General features: G+C 42.6%; 1 protein-coding gene across 1 annotated transcript; it reads left to right on the top strand.

Moving 5' to 3' along the window:
* Positions 1-566: 566 nt before the first annotated feature.
* On the top strand, positions 567-26,794 carry LOC102064640 (D-threitol dehydrogenase). The gene is made up of 9 exons (XM_074550223.1): positions 567-773; positions 7,651-7,887; positions 8,395-8,589; positions 9,770-9,986; positions 14,630-14,838; positions 15,351-15,423; positions 20,070-20,187; positions 26,182-26,416; positions 26,504-26,794. The coding sequence occupies exons 1-8, from the start codon at positions 567-569 to the stop codon at positions 26,375-26,377; spliced, it is 1,452 nt and encodes a 483-aa protein (XP_074406324.1). The 3' UTR covers positions 26,378-26,416; positions 26,504-26,794.

Raw genomic sequence — 26,794 nt, 5'->3', positions numbered from 1 at the left:
TATTCCCAGATTCATTCTTCCCAGATGTTCTCATCTTTGGAGTAATATATCATCCCAGTGAAGTACTCTTATAATCTATTACACTAATACATTGTTCGAAGGACACCACTGATGATAAATTTCTTAAATGATGGTGCTGTCTAGGGATAATGACTCTAAGAGCAAATGCAAGGTAATGTAGTGATTTTTTTTTTAATGCTGGATTCCAGAAAGAATATGGAGCCATCTCAAAGCCATTTTCATATGGGGGGAATGTTAAAATATGCAATATTTCAAGCACTATTTAACAAGCACTTGAACAATAGCAGCATTGATGATAAAGGTTCTACATTTAAAATCAGTCCTTTTATTCTGTTGTCTTTTAGCTGCATTTTTAGATGAAATTTTGTCAGATTCTGTGGTTAAACCCTTATTTGAGAGTGTTTTAAGATTAGGGTTTTTTTAATGATCACTTAAAAGGCACATCTAATTTTTATTGTGAACAAAGTATAGTCTTTCTCATGGTTTTATTTTCAAATTTTAATTCTTGTCTTTCCACAGGCCAAGTTTTTAGGATGTTTGTCCATATGATCAGACCTAGGAAGATTTTATTAATTGGCAAGCCTAAAGGTTACAGTATCCTTGCTATTGCAGAGGAATTGCCAGACAATGGCAAAATCTTTGCCTGTGCAGAAGAGCCCTATCTCGGAGTGTACAGCCAGGAGGCATTTGATCATTCCTCAGATGGCAAAAAGATAAGCCTGCGAGTGGGACCAGTGGCAGACACCTTGGAGGTAAAATCAGCTGGAAAGGGGATTTGGGAGTTCTTGTGAAGAGCACATTAAAGATTTTCAGGTCTTATTCCCTGCCCACATGATGCTGGGTGGTGGCTCTGGTTTGCTTGCAAATGTGTGAACACACTCTTGCACTTATTTCTTATTTTCAATGTATGATGGGGCAGCTCTGTCACACAAGACAGTTTTTCTCCCTTTTAACTAAAATCCTGCAGCTTTTTGATCAGAGGGATCACAGGCTCTCAATGTAGGTCGGTAGGCTTCAATGGCAGTTTAACGCAACAAGGGTTGGCTTTGTTTCGGGTCTCTAATTCCAAATATAACAAACAGGAAGAATGGATCTGTACCCTGCTGAGCCAACTTTTGAGAAGGACAGCTTGCTCTCAAGAGCTGGGAAACTCCTGGAGAAGTTTCCAATTCTGCCAAAACCACTCACTATTTTTCCCCACAGCAAACGCTTAGATGAATTAGACCCCACTTTCTCACTTCCAGAGCAATGTGATTAGCCTCAGACAAATAACTGCTGTACTTGTTTCATTCTGACTGGTGACTTTGTTCCAAGACAGAGAAGTCTTATGATTACTGGCAGCTCACATCTAATTCCAGTTTGTGGATCTCCAGGATGCTGCTGGGGGTCCAGCATGAGACAGGTGGTGCCTATATCAGGTTCATTAAAAAGCCTTTCTATTATTAATACAAATCAATTTCATCTGATTTCATTTTCAATCAGGATGTGTCAGTGTGAGCTTGATTGTAGCTTTATTTGCATTAGCAGGCACCATATTTATTTCTAAAATGAAATGGCCAGGAGCTTTCTGACCTCTGGTTTTCATGACCTCCAAGTTTGATAAGAAAGAAACAAAGAGCTTTGCAGGTATACGAAAAAACGAAATGTTACAGATCACCTGCAATGTGCAGCATTTAAAATCCCAGCTCCCCGCAGTGAGTGTGAAATTAATTGAATTGCTGTTGCTCTCTAGTGCCCATTCTGTGCAACTGACTTACTGTGACTGAATTAAAATATCTAGAGGCAGGCAGAGTACATGCTGTGTAGAGATTAAAGAAGGGAGCAAAGACATGAAAATTAAATCCTTAAAACAGAATGTTGCAATTGATTTTATATCCTCCAATTGCAACATGAAGGCACATCCTGACCCCAGTTCTGCAGGTGCTCAGAACTTCAAATACCTCTTGGAGCTGTTGCGAACAGAGATGGTCGTGTTTGGCAGGAGAGCTCCCAGCATGGGGACACCTTTCTGCGCAGGATTTCTGCACTGGGCTCTGAACTTTTGCTATTCAGTGTGGCAGGCGTTTTGTCATCAGTATCAGGACAGTCAGGATTGTCCTACAGGTTTAATCCACAATGGCTGTAAATGCTGAAGCAATGAATTTGGTGGCCTCTCTGGTGCACTTACATTTTGGGCTTCTTGAGGTTTGCCCAGCTGTATGGGATGCCTGGGTATGTGGAAGAGGCTCAGCCTGTGGACAGCATGCTGCCTTTCCCCTCCCAGATGTCCAGTGTAGCTTGGAGACTGAGCAGGCTTCCTTTGCTGCCTCGTGGGCAGCTGAAAGGCAGGAGGACAAGGCAGGAGATGGGGTAGGGATGGCACAGAAGGGCTCTCACAGCTCAGCTTCACAGAGGAGGTGGAGAACATTTCAGTCCCTCAGGGTCTGCAGGGAGGCTGGTCTAGAGCAGAGCTGGCTAACATTTGTTGAGGAGCACAGTGAGGTTTAGAACAGCTGGATTCTGGCAAAGATTGTCATTGCTGCCTACAGAGTCTGCAGCCCTAAGTGTCATTCTAGTCCCTTTTTAGAAACTAAGGGACAGAGCTGGTCACCCACCAATTGCTCTTTGGAGGTGTCTGATGCAGCTTTCTTGCTTGGTGATGATGGCTGAATTTTACTTCTAACCCGAGTACAGCAAGGCAATATTTCTGCTTATCTGCTGCTCCTCAAATTTTTGCAGTAATACAACTCCTGGAAGCAGGATTTGCCTCACTGCCCTGGCCCATTCAAAGCAGGAAAATGTCATCTGGTCTATAGATTAACTACCTGTCAGGGAACTCCTTCTCTGCTGCATGAAGCATTAGCATGTCCAAACTGTCAGAAGGAATATGATCTCTCCCTTCTGATGTAAAAGTAGGCTACCCAGGAGCTGCATCCCAGCCTCAGGTATCATCCAGGTGCTGCAGGATATGTCCAGGGCTGCCCCACAACTTCTGCCCTTTCCAAGGAAGCTGCCAGATCTTGCAGCAGTTGCCATAAGGATGCAACAAATCTGTGCCAGTGCACCTCGGACAGTGGGGCCATTATGTCACCCCTGTGGCTTTGGCTCTTTCACCTAAATCCATGGCTCAGCAGAGCTGAGAGCAGGCAGAGAGCAGAGCAAAGGCAGCACAGCAGTCCATGGCAGCATCTTGGCCAGCCTCTCTGAAGCCTCTTGGTGGTCCCTTGTGTTATCACACAGCCCTGGTGGGGTTGGCCTGTTTCCCTCCCTCTTGTCCCAGATCACAGCCAGCACAAAACAGCTGGCATTTTGACCTGTAAATGCTAAGTATCGGACTGGAGCCAGAGAGCTCAAATACATGGTAGGGTTCACTTGGTACCTGAGGGCACGTGATAAAATTCCACCTTCCCCATGGTTGTGGGGCAGACACTGCCAAGCTGAGTGAGGTACCCAGCAGAGCACAAAGCTCACACAGAACAAAACAACCCTCTGTGCCCAAGGGGCTCAGGAATTCTACATTATATTTTGAAATGTGGACTGAGGGAAAGCCTTTCCTCAGGTACAGGAGTCTTTGGTGAGAATTAGCTACCTATTCAACATGTCCTGGGCCAGTGTTTAAAAACATTTCCCAACAAATCTTCCCTGAAGTCTGAACTCTGCTGAGCTATGACTGGGTAATGTGCCTTGCCATGGATCTGCTGCCAGCAAAAGCCTGATCCTGCACAAAGAGCTTCCTTCAAATCCCAGTGGACTTTTGATGAACAATGGATGCAGGATTGAGTCTGGAGGGAATGCAAACTATTGGGAAATTATTCCCATCCATTATTTTGATACTTCCATTTTAAAATTGAAAATGCAACACAAAAATAACACAGTGTTTGCAGCCAGTTCTGCTGATTGCAGGGCATTGTGGAAGCATGTCAGGGTTTGCTTTCTTCTTTTTTCCCTCCTGTTAGCAGACAGAATAGGTGAAGAGGTTGAGCTGCAGATCTCATTTCTCCTGTTTTGCTGCTTGTGAAGTCTGCCAACAGAATCCACCTTGACAAAGTCAAGGACTCTGCGTTTAATGTTGAACTGAGTGAATAAATTATGCATGAAATTGTGTCGGAGTCTCTAGTGTGCTCTAGAATTGCTCCTTTTGATATGAAAGGTTAATTCAGAAAGGAGTCCAAAATAGCTGGAAATTGTGGGGATAAGTGGATAGTATTCACTGTTGTGAGCTGTTATTACTAGAAATTGCATTCCCTCTCTGGCTTCCCTAGAGATTTCGCTTTGCTGGTGAATATAAACTGTACTCAATAGAATAGCATTTAGGAGTAACAAGAGTGTATGTCCACACACAGTAAAATATTCTAATGGTGTTTTAAAAGGAAACTGTACTTTTTCATGTATTCTGTGCACCCCAAGGATGGATTGCTATTACATTTAGGTCAAGAACAAGGCACAGGAAAGGTAATAAGTTTTGAGTACATCTTTATTACAAATATGCTGACTGTATGATCCATATCAAAGGAACTGGGCAGTCATTTTTTTTCTGATTGAGTTTGTATGTGCCTTATGAGAGTGTTTTCTCTGATCAGGACTCCAATCAGGTTTGCTCTGAGTTTTGGCAGAAGATTCATTCATGTTTTTGTTTGAGACGTCCTCTTCCATATCTTTTGCTGTATCCATCAGCAGTGCTGCTGTGCCCTTTCTCATGGTCACTTTTGGTACATCTCCTCAATGGAATGCAGTGTTGCACTTTTTTTTTTTTTAATCTCGAAGGAAGTTAATGACTCACTGTAAGCAAAAGCATTAATTTTAGCCAAGTTTGCTCTGAATTAAAACTCTTATTGCCATCTGTTACCATCTATGATGACTCTGTAGCAAGGAGCAGGGATTGCACTGTAAACACTCAGGAAATTAGTTTCAGCAGGATATTTTGCAGGCAGATTATTTCCTTCTGGATCTCAGCTTTCCTCACAGTTGGAGGCATTTGGGCTCTGTCTCGCCAAGCAAAGGACAATGGCATCTCCAGAGTGCTGTGAGGTCCCAGGCAGGGCCTGGCCCAGTCTGTGCTGGGAGGGCCAGGGTGTCAATCCCTCCTTCTAAATCTCCTCATCCATACTGGACAGCATGGAGTTATCCTCTCCAGCACTGTACCCATCTTTCCAGTGCTTGGCTCTGCAGTTAGAGCAGATTTTTAAATTTCTGGCTATTTTTGTTCAGCAGTGGGTGCTGGCAGTGAGGAAACCCTCTCCAGGGTGGTGCCCTGGCCATGGTGACCACCTGCCTGGGTGACCTGTGTATTGCTAGCCAAGGGGCTCCAGGAAACACTTTCCTTTCCCTGTGGCTGTTATCCTGCTGTTTAGACCCTGCTCTAAAGGTAAGGCTGGTTTAAGGAATTTCATGGATTCCTCTTAGAGCCCTGGAGCTGTTGCTAGCTAAATATGGAAAACCCAGCAGCAATTATGAAGCTGTGGAAACAAGAAGCCCAAATGATGGCAGGTCCCACGACAAACTCAGGTTATTCCTTCCATGTGTCAGGTATCTGGATGCCCAAGTGACATTTCTGGATGGCCATTCAGGACTCAGTGAAGTGGCAGAAGAAAAATGCCTTAGAAACCATGGCCTGGCACACCCAAGGACAAAGCTGGTGTGCAGTGGTTACACATCCAACCCAAGCACCCTCCTGGGATGGATGCTGTGATGTTGAAAGGTGGTTTATCTGTATCAGAAGACAGATAAGAAAGATATAAGCTGTCAGCAGGTAGGCAGTACAGAAAGTGGGCTGAAATGAGAAGTCCAGCTAATATCCAGAGAGCTGCACAACTCCATATGGACCTAATGAAGTCATTGCATAAAAGTGAGATTCTTTTTCATTAGGGAGCCATCCCACAGAGCAGAAGTAACATATGTTCAGTGATGGCCACATCTGTTTCTGAATGTCTGCCCCCCACCTCCTCCACCCAGGAAGGTTACAAGTCAGAAAGTGGTGATAAGTCATGATAATTACTTGAATTTGGCTTTGGCTTTTCTCCCTGAGGAATGAGACTTCTAACCTCTCTTTGTGATGGGCTCCTGCACCCAGCCTTCATCCTCTGCCCCTTCCTGAAGTGCCTATATTGGACAGACTGACTGAGGTGCAACCTGACACAAGATACCCTTCCACGGTAGCAAAAATGTTCCTGCTGCTTTCCACCAATGTGGCTCAAGAGGGAGCCAGGGCAAGATTTTCTTGTTGGTCACAAAATGAAAAGATGAATCCCAGGATTCCAGATGTCCCAGTTTCTACTACATTTATAACAAACCGGCATATATTTGGCCTTAAGGTCTTCTTTCATTATGGTATAATGTGTCCTAAATGTGGGCTTGTGAATGCTTTCAGCAGAGTTTCTGTGCTATCAAGCATCCAGTTAAATGTGACTATCCAAGCTTAATTCCCCCACCACTAACAAGCTGACAATGACTTTCCTCTATTTCCTTGTCAGATCCACACACTCCTGCCTCAGAAAAGCTCCTGAAATCTCTCTTTGGGAGCCATTAACCTTACTTACTCCCAAAACCAAACCAGTTTTTCACATTCTGTTGCCTTTGTTGATTCTTTTGCTGGTACATCCCAAGGGATGCCTCATCACTCGTTGTGCACGATGTCTCTAAACACAAAAGGGAAATCTGGATGCAAGAAACACCGTTAAAAGTCGTGGCAGAGACAGTGAGTTCTGGAAAACAGAACTGTTTCTCTTTTCCCATGAAATGCAAAGACTTGAAAGCATTTCTGCTCGCCGAGATAGGTGGATGAGCTGTTGTTTCATTGCAACGCACACAGATGCAGTTAAATAGTCCCAGATGGAATCTGAAATATTCCATAGCAGCCTCTTGGGCAGCGAGTGCATTAACTGCCACAGGAGAAGGCTGTAAAGGCTCCCATCTGGTCATCCATCAACACTTTTATACATTATCATCAGCAGCCTGCTTGGAGGGAAGGTGTGCCACATTTCTGAAAATCCAATTAGATGATAGCAGCCAGTTCTCTTTTATCCTCTCTGTTGCTGAGCCATCCAAAGCATTTTTTTAGATTAAAGAAACATCATTTTCCTTCACAGGGGCTGTGCTGCTTTATCTCTATCATGACCTGTTCTTTCATGTGCTTTATAATTCTATATTAATTAGGATTTCAACCTTTTTCCTGCTACTGAAGTGGGACACACTAGTTTGCAATTCCCAGATCTGCCTTATGCCTCTTTTTTTCCCCCAGACTGATATAATTGCCACTCTTTCATTTGTTGATAGTTGCTCTTTTGAGAAGAGAGAACTTACTTGCAGCACCTCAGTGTCAGGGTTTGATGTCAGTCTTACCCTGATGGATCAATTTACTTGGACTCAAGGTATGCAGGTGTTTCTGCTGTGACTCCCAACACCATAAACTGGGATGAGGCATCCTCTTTTATATCCTGATTTTCCTTGAGAAGTTCAGAGATTCACTGCTGAAGAATTTTTTGCAAAGTGTGGAAAACTCCCAAGATCTCCAGAATAATTTCTAGCAGTGTTACCTTAAAAGAACAAGTTTCTGTTTGGTTTGGGGTTTATACAAACAACAAATTAATGGCAACGTGTTAAACTTTCAGGTAAATAATTAGTGTTTTCTCCAATATAAATTTTTTTCCCCAGGCATTACATGCTGAGGACGAGCACTTTGATATAGTCTTTATTGATGCTGATCAAAGGAATGCTGTTCAGTACTACAGCTTTGTCATGGATAACCACTTGCTGAGCATGGATGCAGTGATCTGTGTAGAGAATACACTCATGAAAGGACAAGTCTACCTGGAGAATGTATCAGATGAAAATGTACTAGCTGTCAGAAAATTAAATGCAGTGATTAATTCAGATCCTCGTGTTGAGCAGGTTAGTGCAATGCCATTGGTTAAGGTGCCCGCAGTGCTTTATCTATGGATTTTGCAAAGTACTCTTTAAAATGCTTCTTTTGTTGGTGCCATTATCCAAAGGACCTAAAATGAACTCAGATTTTATTATAATTCACCTCACTTGAGCTCTAGGTATAAGTTTCTATATTCAGGAGTGGTCCCTGCTCTGTCTACATCTTATAGTGTGTTAAAGGCAAGATAAAAGGAGAGCACTTAAGAGTAAATAATCAACTCTACAGCACAACTAAAGAATCACCACTCTGCTTTGAAGGCTCTGGGGGATGTAGGGCATCACCAGCACAACAGGAGTCAGCAAAGAGAATAAAAAGAAGAATTAATAGGATGCACAAACAATATGTTGTGATTTTAGAAACTGGAGAAACACGATTGCATTTTTTTCCCCTAGCATTTGTGTAAGCAATGAGTTTGGAAGACGAATGGGAGAAAATACAAATGCCTGAAATGTTTGTGTTGGAGGGAGCTTCAGCTCAAAATAGGAGTAGGGGAAAAGCTACTGTGGCCTGAGGATTACCCTTCATATCAGTGGTATTTGGGTGACAGAAAGCCAGGTACCAAGCAGATGAGAATTGTGTTATATTTGCAGGTGATTTTGCCTGTGCAGAGTGGACTGAGCCTCATCCGAAGGAGCCCTGTGCCTCCAGATGCAGTGATTGAGTCCAAGGTGGGTATTCCCTCTCTGAGCATTTCTGGGAAAATTTTGACTCTGCTAAGGACAAGGATAAAAGAATTTTCAAGGGTTTGGTGGCATGAACCCAAACATGCGGTACTGTGATCATGGGTTTAGCAGCTTAGAACTGGGCACCTTTAGCATCTCGACTCCAGGGTTGCACTAAAGCTGATAAATGCTGATTCCCTGCAAAGTCTTTTAGATCAGCTGGTCCTGTGATGAGTCTTTGGAAGGACTGGTGTACTGCCCACCAGGTTTCAGTGTTTGGTGCTCTCCCATCCTTCCCATGCAGAGGAGTGTGGGAAGATGGAGGCGAGGACCAGTAATGAACCAATACATTTCTGAAATAGTTCAGTTTTTTGCTCAAAGGCAGCACAGGATGCCCTCCTGTGCTTTCTGAGCTGGATGTTTTCATGGCCTTACATTTTGTTTGTCCTAAGGAAAAAATGGTGTTTTTATCTGTCTCTGTTTTATGTAGTGGGCCTCATCCAGCTGTAATGAAATTCCCATCTGGAATCATAATGGCCTACCTCAGTAAACCCAGACCCAAACATCCTGATTGTTTTGCACTTTCTGAGTACTCCCAAAGCTACACCCACTGGTAATTCCTGGCATTTCGAACTCAATATTTTAAACATCTTGTATTTTGCATTTTGATTCCAGTCGGGGGGAAATGATGTATGGCAGCTGATCAGATGACAGCTTGGTTTAAGTTATTGGCTGATATTTTTATTTGTGCACCAGCCTTGTGAAGATATTTTGATTGCACTCTAGTTGACCCAAATCCTGCCTTTGGAACCTTGTTTTCAGCCTCTTAGCTGAGCCTCAGGGCAAGATTGGGCCCTGGGGATGAAACAACTGGAAGACTTTGTACCCAAGCCAGGCTAGGAAATGCCATATGCTACTTTCCTGAAAATGGAGTGGTTATACCATCTCCCAAGAGCACAGCCCTTCTGCTCCATTGTCTGACACCTTAGTGCTCTGTTTGAGCTTAATATCTGTATGGATAAGGGGGATTTTTGGCTTGAATTAGAGATGCTTTTTGTATTAATCAATGGGCCAAGAAAACATGCATCCCTGCTCATGCTCCCACCTTGTTCTTACCAGCAGAGTCCTTCACAGCTGTCAGTGAGCTCTGCCCCTCACTGTGCAGGTGTTTGTGTTCTTGTTGCAGACACAAGTGGTGAAGGATGAGGTTTTCTGGGGCTGCAACCAGTGCCGCATCCTGGAGCGGCTGCGCTTGGACGGCAGGGTGGCCTATGTCACAGGAGGAGGGCAGGGCATTGGCAGGGCCTTTGCCCATGCCCTAGGGGAAGCTGGGGCTAAAGTGGCTGTGGTGGATCTGGTCCTTGCCAAGGCAGAAGCGGTGGCATGTGAGCTCAGCCTCAAAGGTAAGCACTGAGCATGGTGGGCACTGTAATGGGTGGCTTTCATCCTTCAAAACTGACACTGCTCTGTAGAGCAATCCCCTCCCATCCAGCCCTGGTGGGGAAGTGGTTAGAGTAGAGGAGCTTCTCCTGCCCTGTCAGTGTTGTGCCAGCAGTTACTGATACCACACCATCTGCAAGAGTTATTTATCAATATAAACTCCTCTAGAGAGGCAAAGTGATCCAAACAAAATTCCTCTCTATCTAAAAGTGTCCAAAGTGGTGAGCCATGGCTGACAGGAACAGAGAAGAGTCACCTTGTAGAAGTGAGATCTGTATGAGCAGAACTGAACAGAGATGGTGCTGCTCAAAGTAAATCATGCAGGCTTCACTATGAACGAATGAAAGGTACAGCCACAAACTCACCTATCCTCTCTTCCAGACCCTCTTCCTACCATGAGCCAAAACCCCCAAACAGGGTAGTTCTATTGTCAGTCTGAATCTCTCACTGTGCTCTTTAAATTGAAGACAAGTCATTTTTCAAGCTCTCCTTCAAACATGTGTGCAAGGTCAGATATGGGAACAAAATACTAATAGACATAGTAAGTAAAATCCCAAATAAGAGGTAAAACCCTCTACAAGCCACTTCTGTTTTAGCAGTAAAAACAGAAAATGTAGCATAAAATCAAATTTCCCCCTAGAGCTGTGCTAAACTGCAATTGTAAAGGGGAAAAAGAAAACTGGAAATATAATTTTAATGATAAAAGAAAGGAAGTATTGCTCATTTTATAATTTCTTCTGTGAGACTGCACCTGAGCCTTCTTCAAAGTTCAGTACTTCATTGTCTCTAAAGATGGACAATTATGCAGGAAATTTTCACATTCCCACATGGATAAAGTCGCCAGTATCTGTTTGCACTCTGACTTCTGTAAGGGATTGGGCCATTAGAAATCATATTCCCCAGCAAAACCAGCCCCTGCAGATGTATTTATATCACTCAGTCTCAGAAAGAGACAAAGATTGGTGTCATTCTGGTTTGGATACCGTCCTGGGGCTCCCCAGAGAACATTTAAAAGAAAACATCCCTGTCTGCACAACCCCAGCTCTGCTAAGCAGGAGACACTTCACACTGAGTGTCAGTGCAATGGTTAAAGCTCTGATCCCAAATAATGACCTAGAAGAAAGTGTCCAGCTCCTATTACAAATTCTTTAGTCATCCAGTCCCTCCTTCCCTGAAGCTTTTCACTCTCTTATGCACCAGAGCCATATGGTTTTGGCACAAAGTGGCTGTGCCCTACACCTTAACTCTCCTTTTGGACATTTTTTCCCTGTGAGACCCTGCATATCAAGCAGAGCTATTCGGATAGAAATGGGCTACTTGACAGAGCCATGAGACTTTGGATGCCAACAGCCTATTGGAAAATGAACTTAACTCATCTCCAGGGCATTTTCAGTGGGAGTTTGATCATCTACCCTTCAATGGCTGCCCTATATCTCTGCTCCTTCAGCAGTGGGCTGCCAGCCTGAAGGAGGTGGGGGGCTGTTCCAAAATGCAGTCGGAGAGGTCATGAGGCATAGCAAATATTATTGCAGTCTAAAGTAAAGAAAATCTCACTGCTCACTCTTTACACATCTTTATCCTCTGAGGTCAAATATTATCTATCAATTTGACCAGTGCAGCTGGTCAGGGCACATCTCTTCCATCTCATGATGGGTTTTGAGGTTTTGAATTTATTGTCGTTCCCTGTTGGAACAACCCCCAAACTTTGTAAAGCTTTTGTGAAAGGGAATTATATCCAAATGCCCGTTTTTGGAAAGGATCTGAAAAGGTCAGGTTTTCAATCTCTTTCTCTCCAGAGGTAACTAGAGATTCTAGCCTGGACCTCAGAAGCTTTCCCTTGAAAACTTTTTGTTGAAATCAATGTTTCCATGAAACATTTTGGCTTCAAAGAAGTATCATGCTCTGTTGGAAATAAATTTTGACAAAAAGGTTCAGCTAGCTTTACACTCAAAATATTCACATGAGTAAATTGAAGCAATCATAATATTAATACATATTTTTCCTGCTGTAATAAGGACAAAGGGGCTGTGATTTTTTCCCCCTCTATGGCTGTAGATCTCTAACTCAAAGTTGGAAGCTCAGTGCCCCAAGTCATTCCCATACTGATACTTTTTCAAAACATTTTACTTAGCTTGCTTAGAGCAGCTCTGCTTCTTATACCAAGGAGCCCTTTCCTGCCTTTTGGGATGGTGCCATCATTTCATGATGAGTTTTAAACATCAGAACGCCTGTGATCTCAGTTTTAGCTTTGTTAGACAGCTCGGGTGTATGTCCCTTGGCTGCAGGGCTCTTTGTTTTTAGATCCTGTGTGAATACCTTTTTTCAACAGTTACTAATGGATCCTGACTGAAGAACCAAAAATGATGAAACATAACCAAAAAATCCTAAGGGTTACCTTCCACTACACACACCTCTGTCTTCAGGGGGAATCACTGCCTGTACCCTAAGGGAAGAATTAGTCTGATGGGATTTTTAAAATGTGCATTTTCACTGTAAACTATGCAAATGCCTTGTGCAATGTCACTCCTGATCTTCTTGTCTATATGCAACATGTTACTTCCATTTATAGCAAGAGACCAGAGATGAAGCCTGTGGCAGGGGGACGTGTGTGTGTCCCTGCAGAAGGACACCTCAGACAGGCACATCCAGCACAGTGATTGTCTGCAGCACAGAGCCCCTGGGCTCCTCTCCTGCCCCCCTCATCACAAACCTGCCTCCATGAGCCCCACAAAAGTGAGCTGAGTATTGTGGAGATGCATCATCCTGTGCATCATCCTGTGCTGGGTGTTTTGCCTCTGATTGTGTCTATAGATTTGAGGCTATTTTCCCATAGTTTGTTTTATTTATTATTTTTAACAGGTGGTTTGAGGGGACAGTGGAGAGACAGAAAGAGGTTTCCTCCCCCCTCTCAGAGTGCAGGAATATCAGATGAATTGATTAAGGTGGAGTATGGGACTCTGGTTTGAAGTGAGCGTGGTTTTACTTCTTCTTCACTAGACACATGTGGCACCTTTTGTCTCATTTTTATAAACTGACCTGGAAGATGAAGCTCTAAATGGGGTGAGAATTGGAGGGCACGTGAAGAGTCTTTCTGTTACCATTAGTAACACACTTGCACCCATTTTATCTGTAAATTTAAAAAGGAAGATTGCAGCAACTCCCTTTGCATTACAAGCCTTGATAACAATTAGGGGGAGCAACAGGGCCTGTCTGGCTATTCTTAATCTTTCAGCAGGTTTAGCATAAAACCTGCCATAAAATAAGATGTCTTGTTTTGTGGCAGAGAATTGCATCCAGTTTTTAGTTGTCTGTGTTTTTTCTCTGCCATGGAAATCAAGAGAACGGTGTCATCAGTGAAAGGGACAGGAGCTCCTGTGCCCTGGCACTCCAGAGTGGGATCACCCCGGGCTGTGCACCCTGACAGGCTCCTGGAGGCACTGGAGAGGAGGAAGAGCTTTTCCATGCAAAAGCCTCTTTCCTGCCACTTTTTCGCACACACCGCTGGGCAATTGCTGCTTTGCCTTGTTTTCCTGGAAGCCTCCATCTCAGCTTCACTTTGGGAGAATCTTCCTGGAATAGGCTTATCCCTTCTTTTAAATGTTTTATCAGAATGATCTGAAAGAGGTAACAGTGTGGAACAAATTTGTCATTTATATAGAAGAAAAAGATCTTGCTTTAATAGCTGCAACTTCCTACTCAGACTGCTGATCATGGTCCAACCCCAGTGGGTGCCTCCTTCCTTCCTTAATTATAGACTCATTTCACCACAGCCCTTACTGGTGAAGCCTGTTTGGCTTTGAGGATGGGTATAATCCCAGTGCCATCAGGTCTGGTATACTCTCCTTGGCCTCAGCAGGCTTCTTATGCTGTTTAACAATAAGGTTATTTAAAGCTGATTTTTATAATGAATTAATTGAAGTTATTTACCTATCAGCCCTGGTGCAAAACTAAATGGCTGGATTCTTTTAGGAAAAAATGCAAAACTTCTTAATATTTCAAATTTGGCAAATCACTTCCAGATGGTTGCATTATTCTGGCGGTGTGATTTGCAGTAAATAAGTCACTATGACTGCCATACCTGTGCACCTGCAGGTATTCTCACTTAGCTCCCACCTAAAACTTTGGCTTTGTCTGAGGCTCCCATCTCTCTGCGTGCTGTAGTTCACCCAGAGAGCAGTTTGAGACAAATTAATTCGATTTCTGTAGCATCTTTGGGGGGGACCTGGCAGAAGAAAAGGCTCTGCAGAGCGTCTGGGAGCTGGGGAAGCTGCAGTTGAGGGTTTGGACAGAAGATGGTGCAGTGTTCCACGCTTCGTCCTGCCCGAGCGGCAGCCGCGGCTCCCACACCTGGGCTCCAGGCTGCTCTCCAGCCAGCAAACCTCGCAGCAGTCAGCAGCTTTATAATGGTATTGCAGTAACAAACACACCTTTTGCTACTATTTGTGGAGCAATGAATTAAGGTGGAATATATATACACACACATGTATATATAAAATACAGCCATATAAAAAATATCTCTATATGTGAATTAAAAAACAACCATAAAATAGGATTTTTTTCCCCTCGTGAATTCCTGTACTGACTCCATACTCTTATTTCTATGCAGGCATTAAGAGCCTTGCCCTGGCAGCAGATGTGAGCAAGCCTGAGGATGTGCAAAGGATGGTGGATGCAATTGTCGCTCGCTGGGGCACAGTCCACATTGCATGCAATAATGCAGGCATCAATCTGAACTCTGCAAGTGAAGAGACTTCCCTGGAGGAATGGGACAAAACTTTTAATGTTAATTTACGAGGATTATTTTTGTGCTGCCAAGTAAGTGTGAAATACTGCACTGGTTAGTTTTGCAAAGGGATATTAATATTCTGTTTCCTTTATCTCAATATATAATAGCACTTTATTAATAATTCTCACAACAAAATTGGTCCTAGTTTTGGTGGAGTTTAGGAGAGATTTGCATTATTTTATTTACAGATTTTGGTCAATACATTCAAAAGCAGCTGGTACTTGGTGGCTACCCAAGTCCAGGCACTAATGAATGGCCAAAATTTTTTTGAAGGGTGGTTATTTAAAACCCAGAAAGCTTGGAGAGGGGAATTCCCAACATTTGTGATTTTTTGGAAAAAATATTGCCAGCAGAGGAGAGGTGTGAAACGGCAATGGGATTTTTCCCTGCATCAGCCATTTTTATACCAAGTTTTTATATCAGGTACTTAAAAAAAATGTGTTAGCACATCAACTCTTCTGAAAAGACTAATTTATTATCATGTCATTATTAGCACAATCACAGAAAGGGTCACTGGTCTTTCCTTTAATTTCTGTCACAGGCTGCAGGCCGCATTATGCTGAATCAAGGATATGGGAAGATAATTAACACAGCATCTATGGCAAGTTTAATAGGTGAGTGATGAGAGCTAACAGTTGTGCTTCAGAATCCATATTTTAATTACTACCGATGCTATTTGAATCAATTAAACCTGTATTGGGAAGGAGTAAATCACTGACATTTCATATTAGAGGAAATGTACTACAAAATTTTTATTGATATCATTTTTCAACATTTATCTGTCCTCAATGTTTTAGAGCACTTATTACTTTTTATAGAAAAGGTGGAGTCACCTTCTCTGACTCTGGAGCAGATACCACAGGAGAGGTGCTGTTCCCTCCAAGCTGTTCCAGGCAAACTCCTTGGCATGTGGGAAGCTGAGCCCACAAGATGCTTACAGGCCACCCAAAGGATTTTGTGCCAATATTTGCCCTGGTACCCATGGGTTTTATAACATTCTCATTGCCAACAGGTGCCTGCACCAACGCTGCTGAATCAGCAGTGTCATCAAAAGGACCAATAAACCATTGTAACATATGGAATGAAATCCCTACTGCTGAGCTAATCTGGAAGGCTGCTGAGCTGAAGCCCATGTAACAAAAATTGATCAATTACACAAATTAAGCATAGCCCTTTAGGAATTTATTTTATTGGTCTGGACATCTGTTGCAGTATTGTCCAAATCCAAAAATCAAATGGTGCCTTGGGTTGCCAAGTTAGGCAAGAAAATCTAGTAGCTATAAAAGTACAACTGAAAACCCCTGTATTAATATCATGTCCATCTGCTGAATGTTACATAAATATGCAGTCTTTTTATTTTCCTTCGGAATAATGTTTATTTTTACTGTGCCCAGTTTGACATTCAATGTCATTCTACTCAGTTTATTGCACAGTAACTTTAAATGGTTCTTCAAAAATCCATTTATAATGTTGTTGTTAATATTTTTTCAAGTGTCTTTACCAGCTGTTTTACTTATGCTTAAACACAGGCACCACCCCTTCATCCCAACTTTGTAAAGTTACAAAAACTCCCCAAGAAAAGTAGTTCTGACAAGATTGTGTTGCTTTAAATTTCAAATACCTCAGGCTTTCCTGCTCTGCTCTGAACAGTCGGGCTCTGGTCTGTGCTTGGGCTGTCACCATCCATATCATTGTCACAAAGCAAAATTTCCTGGGACGTAGTCCATCCTGGAGAAAGTTAGGAAGCTCTGGGAATTGGCACAAACTGGGGATCTGCTGGTTTGGCACACAGCTCCCAGCCTCGCTGCAGCCCAGCAGTGGTCTGCTCTGCTTAAGGAGAGGCTTTTTCCAACTTTTCAGTCGGGGCTTGGCAGAGCTCTGCTGAGCTGGGTGGTGATGCCATTCCAACACAGCATCCATCCCAGCCCCAGCTTGGAGCTGCACCTCCTTGGCTGGTGGGCCAAGCAGAGGGGATCACATCTGAGGGCAGTACCTGTCCTGGAACAGAAAGGAACATTGGAAAGCAGCCCTGAGAGCAACCTGGAAGGGTCATCCCAAGATGCATTTAAATGTCAGTGAAAGTTAATGTGTGCTAGGCCAGAAGTTAAGAGATGGAGAGATGTGTTTACCTTCTGAACCTGTTTGAATCTTGGCATTGAGAAAATCTAGTAGTTATGAAACTACGACTGAAAACCACGATGTTCATATCATGTCCATCTGCTGAATGTTAAATAAATATGTTGGTTGGTTGGTTATTTAAGTACGTTGGCCAACTGGCATAGTATGAAATGTTTCTAGAAATAGTTAGGGGATATTTTTTTTGTTGTTGTTGTAGGTTGAGTCCTTCCTCAGAGATACAGGAAAATGAGGAGACACTTAGCAGGATAGGGAGGTTTTTGTTTGTGATTTTTCCAGATACACTGCTCAGAATCAGCTTTAATTAATCGAAGATAAGCTGCATACATTTTGCATATGTGCATTTTGATTCTGGTGTTCCAATGGAATTATTCCAGGCGCTCACTCCATCAGCAGCGCTGTTCACACAGGTGTAACTCAGAGCTGTAATTTTTACAGTGAATATCTTCAGTGGGAAGTGGTCTGCTCTGCTCTGTGGGCACCTCTCATTAATATTGTGTGGCTGCTTCAAGGTCAGGCTGGGAGCCTGATGCACCAAACAAGGGGGCAGCAGCAGTGTCAGGTTGTTTTGGTATAACCCCACAGCCCTTCCCTCTCTCCCCCAAGGATGGGAGAGAGAATCTGCTGGAAAAAAAACCCAGCCAAAGTCAGAACAAAGGTGTTTAAAACATAATACAGCTAATGTTGGCAGAGATTTTATCTGCTTTCTCCTATCATCTGTTTTGAATAGGAGTGTCCTTCTCAGAAGCCTTAGCAATGCAGATTTTTTGGTGACACTGCTGGAGGCATAGCTTTATTCACAAATCCCATTTTGTATGAGTTTGGACGGTTACAGATTTGCTCTTCTCTCTGTAAGAGACCACTTTAGGTGAGGGAAGAGGAGGTGGCGTGGGATGCTTAGCTGCAGAAATCCCATCCAACGCCAGAGATTCACAGCACCTGTTGGCTTCTCCTTGAGTTCTTCCAATTGAGAGGGGCTGAGTGTCTCACCGGGGGAAAATTTCATGCTCCTAATTACCTTCCTCAGATATTCTTGTAAAGACAAAAGTCCATGGAAAGACTTTTGATAGCTGTGTCTCATCACGCAAGTCAGAAACTGATTCTCGTGGCTTGCAGCAACTTGTTCTCAACCCCATGCCCTGTAGGTGCAGAGCCAGTGCCAGAACTCCTCTCCTCTTAGCAAGTGACCACCAAAATGATTTATCACAGACAGACATGTTTGGAAAGTTTAGCAAAGAACTGCTTTTGGGAGGTTACAAGGTTAACTACCGAAGTTGTATGTAACTTGGAGCTGATGGATGGCAATTAATCAAGAAATTACGTTCCATATCTCTTTGAGAGCCCCCACGGCGCGCTGCGTCAGGGGGCAGCAGGCACACACTGAGGGCAAGGCAGTTCTGCTGGTCAAAATGCAAATTATTTCATATTGAACGAAAAAGAGCACAGAATAAATGCTGGCAGAGGAGGGCCATGATAGGAAACACTCTTTTTAGCAAGGAAAAGGCCTCTGAATTCTGAGCAAACCTGCAGCATATGCAGAAAAAACCCCCTCTAATTGTTGCTGCCATCATGTGTGTGCTTTAAATCTATTCACAAACACCTCTGTTCAAGGCAAAGGTCCTTGTTCACATACTCACTGATTTGCAGCAGGGCTTTTTGGCTTTTTCGGAGTTTGGATAACTCAGTTATCACCTTGTTTCCACCCTTTACATTGACATATTCAAACCCAAGAGTTTAAGTCAATAAAATCAGTAGTGGGCGTGTTGGGATGCCATGGGTGGGAGTGATATAGAACTGATGCATCAGCTTAATTTATTGAGACCAGTTTAATGCCAGCTACTAGTGCTGCTTATGTGCTTTTATCAAAATGTTGGAAGTTGGGGTTTGGCTGCTGAACCTTGCACAAACCCAGTGATTCCTTTTCTTCCAGGGTGGAGCGTTATCCAACCCCAGAGGCTGAAATTGCCTGTCTTTGTGACTACTGATATTTGCCCTGATTTCCCCCTCTCTCTCTCCATCAGAGTCAGCAGCTCAGTGAAGCTCTGTGCTGATACAGAGCTAATTATGGATGGATGCTTTGCACTGGATTTCTTTAATGAAGTCCTAATGGCAGCCAGAAAAGTCCAAGGAGAGATACTTTGTGGGTGTAAATCTCAGCACCTGGACTGATTTGGATTGACTCCCGTGGGTTTAAGGCACTTTACACCCACTGGGGATTTGTCCTTAAGTAGCTTTCACTGAGCTGGAGAGGGGCAGAGCCACGGAGCACACGGCACTAACAAGCTTGAACATTGTAATTAGCAAGCTGATCATTTTCTGTCTTTGACTGACATGTGACATCTCTGAAACATTTTCAAAAGCTTCAGATTTTGGAAGTGGTGGGTGTTCTGAATTTTTGGGATGCACCTGTGTTCACATCCACACAAACATTTGTTAGATGATAATATGTGTTTGCCTCAGACTATGGATAATTTAAAAATTAGGGAGAATAATTTGTTCCAAGAAGCTATATATAATATGTTATATAAAATCTATTATGCACTTATATCATATTCTATCATATAATGTCATATCAAACAATTTACTGTTACATTCAGCTATCAAATATTATCTACCACATATTATTATAAATAATATTAATACATTACATAACACAGAATATATGTCAGACATTATATTATTGATTATATAATATTTTAGAATTATATGATAATATATTTTATTAGTATTACAGTGCACAAATATATAAATATAAATATATGTACAATATATGAATGTGCTTGTGTGTATATGATTATTTATCTTTCTTCAGAGCAGTCAAGTATTGCATATATATGTTTAATACATCGCTTTTGTCTTTGCCCAAATATGGGATCTTTTAAATGTCTTTATTTTTATTTTCACCATTGTTTTCCAGCAGCCCATCTGCTGAGACAAAATTGTTAGATGGCAAAATACATATTTAGGGGTTTGTGTTGTAGGTGGCTGAATTCTTGCTGCTCCCTGCCTATTACCTGGGAAAAGGGCAAATAGCTCATCTCAATGCAGGGAGTTGTCTGTGTAGTGCCTGAGCTATTTTAATTTGGGAAGAATAAATAATTTTCTTCTTTTGAATCCCTTGTAGTCCCTCACCCACAGAAGCAGTTGGCGTACAACGCCTCCAAAGCCGGGGTCGTAAAATTAACACAGACATTGGGAACCGAGTGGATTGACAGAGGAGTAAAAGTCAACTGCATTTCCCCGTAAGTAAAATGTAGTCTCATTTTGAAACTACAAAGGGAATGAAATGTTCTACAAAGCTCAAATGAACACTATCTCAGCAAATAAAGTTTCTAATTAGCAGGTGGATTGCATCCCTTTTTATGTTGTCTTTTCCTTAACAAAGGTTTAAATACTTAGAACCGAGCCTGCTCTGTTGCTGTGTATACTCAGGGATTTAAGGAGAGGTTTTAGCATTTGGTAATAGGTTTTCCAATAATGTGAAGGGTAGTTTTTAGCATTTTCCTTCCAGATGAAATATTTCCTTAGTCTGTTCAAGCCTTCTGTGGTTAAAGAAAGGGGTTTTGACACTTAACAGACAATACTTCTTTTCCCTTTTTACTTGAGACAAATACATGGGCACTTTAAAAGCTACATTTTATTGCTGTTATTGAGCTACTGTTCAGCTCCAACAGACACAAGAGGCTTGGTGTAGTTTTGTAAATATATATATACACATATATTTATTACAAATTGCATTTTCCTTATTTTTGGAGATTTCTAGCTCTATGTTTTAGGGTATTTATTCACAAAGAAAAGTTTTCCTACCAGATCCACTTTGTCTCTCCCTGTTTCTCACACACATGCCCAACCAGTCATTTTATTAAACAATTAGCAGTGCATGATAGTGCTGAGCAGAAACCCAAGTGGATAGCATTAATTGGAAGCGGTCAAATTCTGTAGACCATTGAAGTCAATCAGAGTAACTAAGAAGGGCAGGATTTTAACCCAGGAGTTAAATTGTAATAATGAAGATAATAATGTAGATCAAATTAGGGAAAACAAATTACATATTTTAATCCACAAAGTGGAGGGGGAGAAAAAAATCACAGAGCTTAATGGCAAGTGCTTCTTTTTCTACTGCTGGTCTGCTCTCCCCTTGCTTGTGCTAGCTGTCTTCCTTATGATTATTTATTACTAATTATACCAGAGACTCCAGCCGTCACTCTACGTGATCCACAGATTCTTTCAACAGCATCTTACTTCCTAATGGGATTTTCCCCATGCCCATGCTAGCAGCACTGTAGTGGTGTTCCTACAACTAGCACTAGTGAATTTACACTGGCTTTCGGGAGCTGGGGAGATGAAGGGAATTAGGGAAGCTCAGCAGGACCTGGCAGGAATTGTGTCTGAAAACATACGGGTAATCTGCACCAGCAGAGGTGGGATAGTTGTGCCACATTCACAGCAGTTATGGATGAGAAGGCTCTTACAGGAGGAATTACCCATTTCTCAGGAGTTTACATAAATTTAAAAAATAGTTACCAAATGATCAAAACTCATTGTTTTGTACAGCTTGGAAGCAAGCACTCACTTCTAGAGAAGTTATGTTTCTGGAGACAGTTGCCAGAGCATGGAGAAAAAATAGACAGCTTCTCTTTCTAATTTTCAAGGCAATACAGTGTTGCATTTTGATCATCTCTACCTGTCTTAAACTCTAGCTCTGAGCTCAAAATCCTACCACAAAAAGGGAGTTATATATTGCCTTTTTGGAGGAATAACCAGGAAAGACACACAGAGAACAAATATTTTGCTGTCTTTGAGGTCCCCTGTTGTGGACAGAGCAGTTTCCCCAAAGCAGGTGAGAACCTGGACTGAGATGCTTTGGGGACCAGCAGAACTTCCCTCACAGAGCCTCCAGGCTCTGGCTGAGTCCCTCATGATGGAATTGCCCAGGAACCCCTGGGCACAAGGAAGGAGCCTGCAGCAGTTCATGGAGCTCAGATCCTCCATCACACGAGGAAAAACCACATCTGCTTCTGAGTGAATAACTATTCACATTTAGAGTCCTGCCTGTGTGAGATGTGAACCTGCATTTCAGTGCACATTTGGACTCGTCCCCAGAACTGTGGACCCCACTAGTGTCACTGTCTCTTGATGTGACTCACCGAGGACCGGGGACACCTTTGACCCACTTGATCTGAGTACCCAGCACCAGCAGGTGCCTCAGTGCCATCATATAACAGGATGGGATTTTAAGGAGTCTGAGGAGAACAGATGTAGATATAAGGCATTATGGTACCCAAGATCAGCTCTGGATAAGTAAAATATCTGTGTATTAAAGTACTTTGCCCCTCCCAGTCACGGTTGCATTAAAGCTTTAAGGCACTCCCAGTGTGCCTCTGTCTGAAGCTCCAAATGCTCCAGTCTGGCCTTAAACATTATTTCACCATGCAAACCTTTTGGCCTTTTCCCCCTCTTCCTATCTGGTCACTTTTTATCAACTTAATTTCTTAATGAGTGCATAAAACTTATGCAGAGCAATGCATAAAAGTTAGCAATGCATAAAATGTTATGACAGAGTCCTTAGGATGATTTATTGCATTTATAAAATTGAACATGCAGGCTTCTCTTGCTGGCCAGGCAAACCTGATGCCCAGGGAGAGAAGGTGGCTGAGATTCCCTGGATGCTTTGGCTGACTTATGCTGTTGCTATCGTGGAACCTGTGCTCAGTGCTTGCACCACCATCCAGTGCCATCACCTCATAGCCTGCTGCACAGATGCCAAAAAGTGAAGAAGGTCTTGGAGTCTTCCTGAAAGGGATGTGGGGGTTGAACTGCAGCGGGTACCTGGGTGTAATCAAAGAACTTTACAGAGCACTGACTGATGCCCAGCTGCCCTTTGCTGGTTTCAGGACATGGAAGTGTGTTGGGTGTGATGGAAGAGGAAATTCTGGAAGGTGTCTGTTTTTTGGCATGTGCAGCATTGAACAAGTCATTTTTGCAGCCATTACACTGAATCAATGTCCATTGTTTTGGCTGATTACTGCCTTCTTGATTAGCAAGACATGAAATGCCATTATGTGATGACCTTTGGGAAGGGCAGGTGGAAGTTGATATTAAGGTCAACTCGCAGCCAGGCCAGCAGCCCTGGGAGATGAACCATGTTCCCTCCCGATGGGCTGCAGGGATTTGGGTTTGGGCTGCTGGGCAAAGAGCCTTTGTGTGCCCTGCATCCTGCCCTGCTCCTCTGAAGGCAGCCACACAGTGCTGCACCAGGCTTGTAGCCCCAGAAAGCAGGCAGAGCAGGATCACTGCAGGTTTGGGGAACACTCCATAAGGAGGAAGGAGAGGCAGAGCTGGCAGGTGAGGGAGCACCCCAGCATCACCTGAAGGCATCCCAATTAAGCAGCATTACTATCCCCATTAAGCAGCAGTCGTTGCTGGTAAGTATCTTTGGACTTAAATCTTAATTCCTTGGGAGATGTCCCAATTAAGTGGATCTTGTGATTAAACACTTCCTGATTAAGTGGAGTGTACTTAACTCATTCAAATTAATAACTCATCTGAAAGAAATCAAGTTACACACAGATGGAATCTTTTTTTGCTCTCATTTGGGGATTGAGTGCACGTAACAATTCCAGTTAAGTATCTGGTAAGTGATATTTTTCCTAATGTGTCTCTTGAAGTGGAATTGTTTCAGGCAATTGTTTTTTTCTCCTTTATTTTTAGGGGTCTTTTTTTTTCCCCTTCATGTCCAAAATTTTCCTGTGTATCAATAATGAAATATTGATGCTCATATCTAACATTAAGGAACCAGCAGTTTGATATTACATTGACATGCAACAGAAAAGTACTGATAGGCTCAGCACTGCATACGAGATGAGGTAGGGAATTAATGCATTGGCAGTTGTCTTTGCTGGAACTGGTTAGGAGCCAACTAAAATCTGCCTAAAAGGGTTCGACAACGTTAAATTGCCCAACTTGGCACCAAGCTTTCCCAGAAGATGTGTAGTATCAATGACATGCCTAATATTTATAGTGCCATCAGTATGTGTGTTTGCAACTTTTAAGTTTTGCGCTGTATTTTTTTCTCATTTCTATAACAAAAATTTGTAGTGAAGTTTGGTTTCACATCTAAATTTTTGCTACGTGGAGTGAACCTAAAGAAAGGTCCAGCAAGAGGCACAGCGCGGTGATTCACAGACTGCAGTGATCAGACCAAAGATCATTTTTCTTAACAGATTGAAAAACGTCCTCTTTTTAGCAAAATCTGTTGTGCTGGAGGACTGTGTGTTTTATTCCCTAATCTGCATTCCCTTGAGGTTAAAATGTATCTGTAAATGAAAAAAACAAGAAAATCATATGGATCTTATTCTGGTCTCTGCTAGTGTAAAGCCAGAATGATGATGACGATGGTGACGGTTTTGTAAGCTCAGTGAGAGGCACGTAAGGGAAAGGAGTTCAATATATTTCATGTCTGCTGCTCAAAGCACGTTTCTCTCTGAAGAAAACCAGTTCTTGAGGAGTTTAGAAAAGCAAAGGAGACTATGGGGCTCTGCTTGAAGGAAATAAGTAAAGCATTCACAGTCCTATACTGGAATGTGCTTGATTTTGTTACATTGCCAGAACTTAAGTGAGCTGCATCGCTCAGTGTTTCTGAACTGCTCTGCTCTTTATTGACAATTACAATAAAATATAAAGCTGATATTTAAATCCTGCCTGATTAGTGCGAACAGAAATGTTTGGGGGAAAATCTGAATTAGTTCCACTTCATAACAGAGTAAATAGTGGATTTCAGCCTTCATTTAAAACAAAAGGTAAATCTCATACCCAGAATCCAGTCTGTCTCAAAAAATTATTTCCTTGGAAGTCTAAATTGGGATGCCAATGAAGTTTCAGAACAAAACGGGTATTTTTATACTTTGTTCATTTCATATTTATCACTAGCTTGTTTGCTAATTTTCATTTGCAAGAGGCAATTCTTCCAGCTAACTGGCTGCCTCAATGGGCCACTGATTTCTTTGAAGTGACAGTCTGTAAATATGCATAAAAAAGAGATGCAATTAGCGTGTGTGTGGTTCAGTGCAGCCTGATTTCATTGGCAAGTTTACCCACAGTGTTGATAAGCTACATTATCTAGAAAATTGGCCGCTGAAAAACAGCACCTCTGATTGCCAGCAAAGGTTCCAGATAACAGGGTGCTGAAGAGAAATATAATTGAGGTTGAATATGTTAACCAAGGTGTCACATGCTCCTTAGAAGCGCTAATTTATCAGCATGTTGGAATTTTTATTAACATTTGGAATGCATTTCTACCACACTAATGAAGTGGAATTGGCAGTTCAGGTTTTAGTTATTGTCATTTCTGAGAAGTTAAATGTAATTTCTCGTTAGACACAGTTATGTAAATATATTTGTTCAGGGGCTGAAAAAATTATACATTTTGCAAAATACAAATATGTTGTTAAGGAGGAGTATGACAAATCAGTTGCAGCTAAAGTCATAAAAGCCAGCCAAATCTTTGCCCTGCATTGTGCTTCCTGCAGCATTTTAGGGCACCTGAAAAAAAACAAACTTAGCAGAGTTTTAGTAAATAGTGGAGTCAGTCATTAATGCAAAAGAGGCATGACAAGTAAATCAGTGTGATTTGTCAGGTGTTGGTTTAAGAGGGATCACACTGGGTGTGTTGTGCTTATCTCTGCCCCTCCTTTTTTTGTGTGGAAAGGCTCTGGTGCCCAGAAGGGTGCTGGCTTTTGTTCCCCTCGTTGTTTGACATATGAGGAGTTGGTCTGTTTTCAGTTTCTGGGCTGTACACAAGCATGCTGTATGACATTAGTTGTAGAGTGATGAGAAAGGAAGGACAACGGTTCCCAAGAGCCGCGACAGACCCAATTCAAGGCACTTTCCCTCCCAATGTTGTGCTTGTTTTCTGGAAAATAAATTTAAACTGGTGATTATGGGTAACCTGAAAGTAAGGGGGTTGTGCTATTAGCTGAGAAGATCGTGTGAGTGTATGTGTGCTTGAAAGGAAACCCCTGAGCTGCCCATCAGCAGCGAGAAGGTGATGATAGAAAGGGAGCACTATGGAAGTTTGCACCATGACTTTCAGCAAGGGCAGAGCAGGCAGGATGTGCTCATCTCCTTTGTGCTGTTACCCTGCTTTCCTTCTGAATTAGTATAAAACACCTCTGGGTGCTGCCTTTCCTTCTGGGCAGGACTCCCAGCTGAACCCTTGGTCGGTGTGCTCGCTGCAGGGGCATCGTTGACACGCCGCTGATCCGCTCGCAGGAGCTGCGGCCGCTGGTGCGGCGCTGGCTGGCTGACATTCCTGCTGGGAGGCTGGCCCAGCCCACGGACCTGCAGGCTGCCGTGGTCTACCTGGCCTCCGAAGCCTCCGACTACATGACAGGCCACAACCTGGTCATCGAGGGTGGCCAGAGCCTGTGGTGAAAGGCGCCTTGCAGTCTCCCTTCTCACAGGCCTTGGAAAGTGAGTATTAAAGTTAAGCTCAGCCCCAGCTTTGCCTTGTGTGACTACATAGCCAGCTAATATGAAATTATTGTTTTCTTCTTTCAGGTGTTAATTTGGAGACTTGTATAATGCACATGAAGAATAAGGCAAAAAAAAGGCCGATCTTTCAGTTTTCCAGCATTTTCGTGTTTTTCACTGCGCAGTCACGTTTCTGTTAAATTAGTATTTAATGATATAAAAGTACATTTACTGCAGTGAGATTTGGCTATTATTTAAGTTTAACAGGGGGCATTTTAAAAGCAATCAATATTAGCTGGTCTGTGTAGTTTATTGTTCTTAGGCAATTTTTTTGTATTCAAGTTGTTCCAGTGACATCTGTGAGTGGTGAAAAACAGT

Source organism: Zonotrichia albicollis, chromosome 12 (genome assembly GCF_047830755.1).
Source record: "Zonotrichia albicollis isolate bZonAlb1 chromosome 12, bZonAlb1.hap1, whole genome shotgun sequence".
Lineage (NCBI taxonomy): Eukaryota > Metazoa > Chordata > Aves > Passeriformes > Passerellidae > Zonotrichia > Zonotrichia albicollis.
The sequence above is the reverse complement of the archived record's forward strand: the minus strand, read 5'-3'. Positions and strand labels throughout refer to the sequence as shown.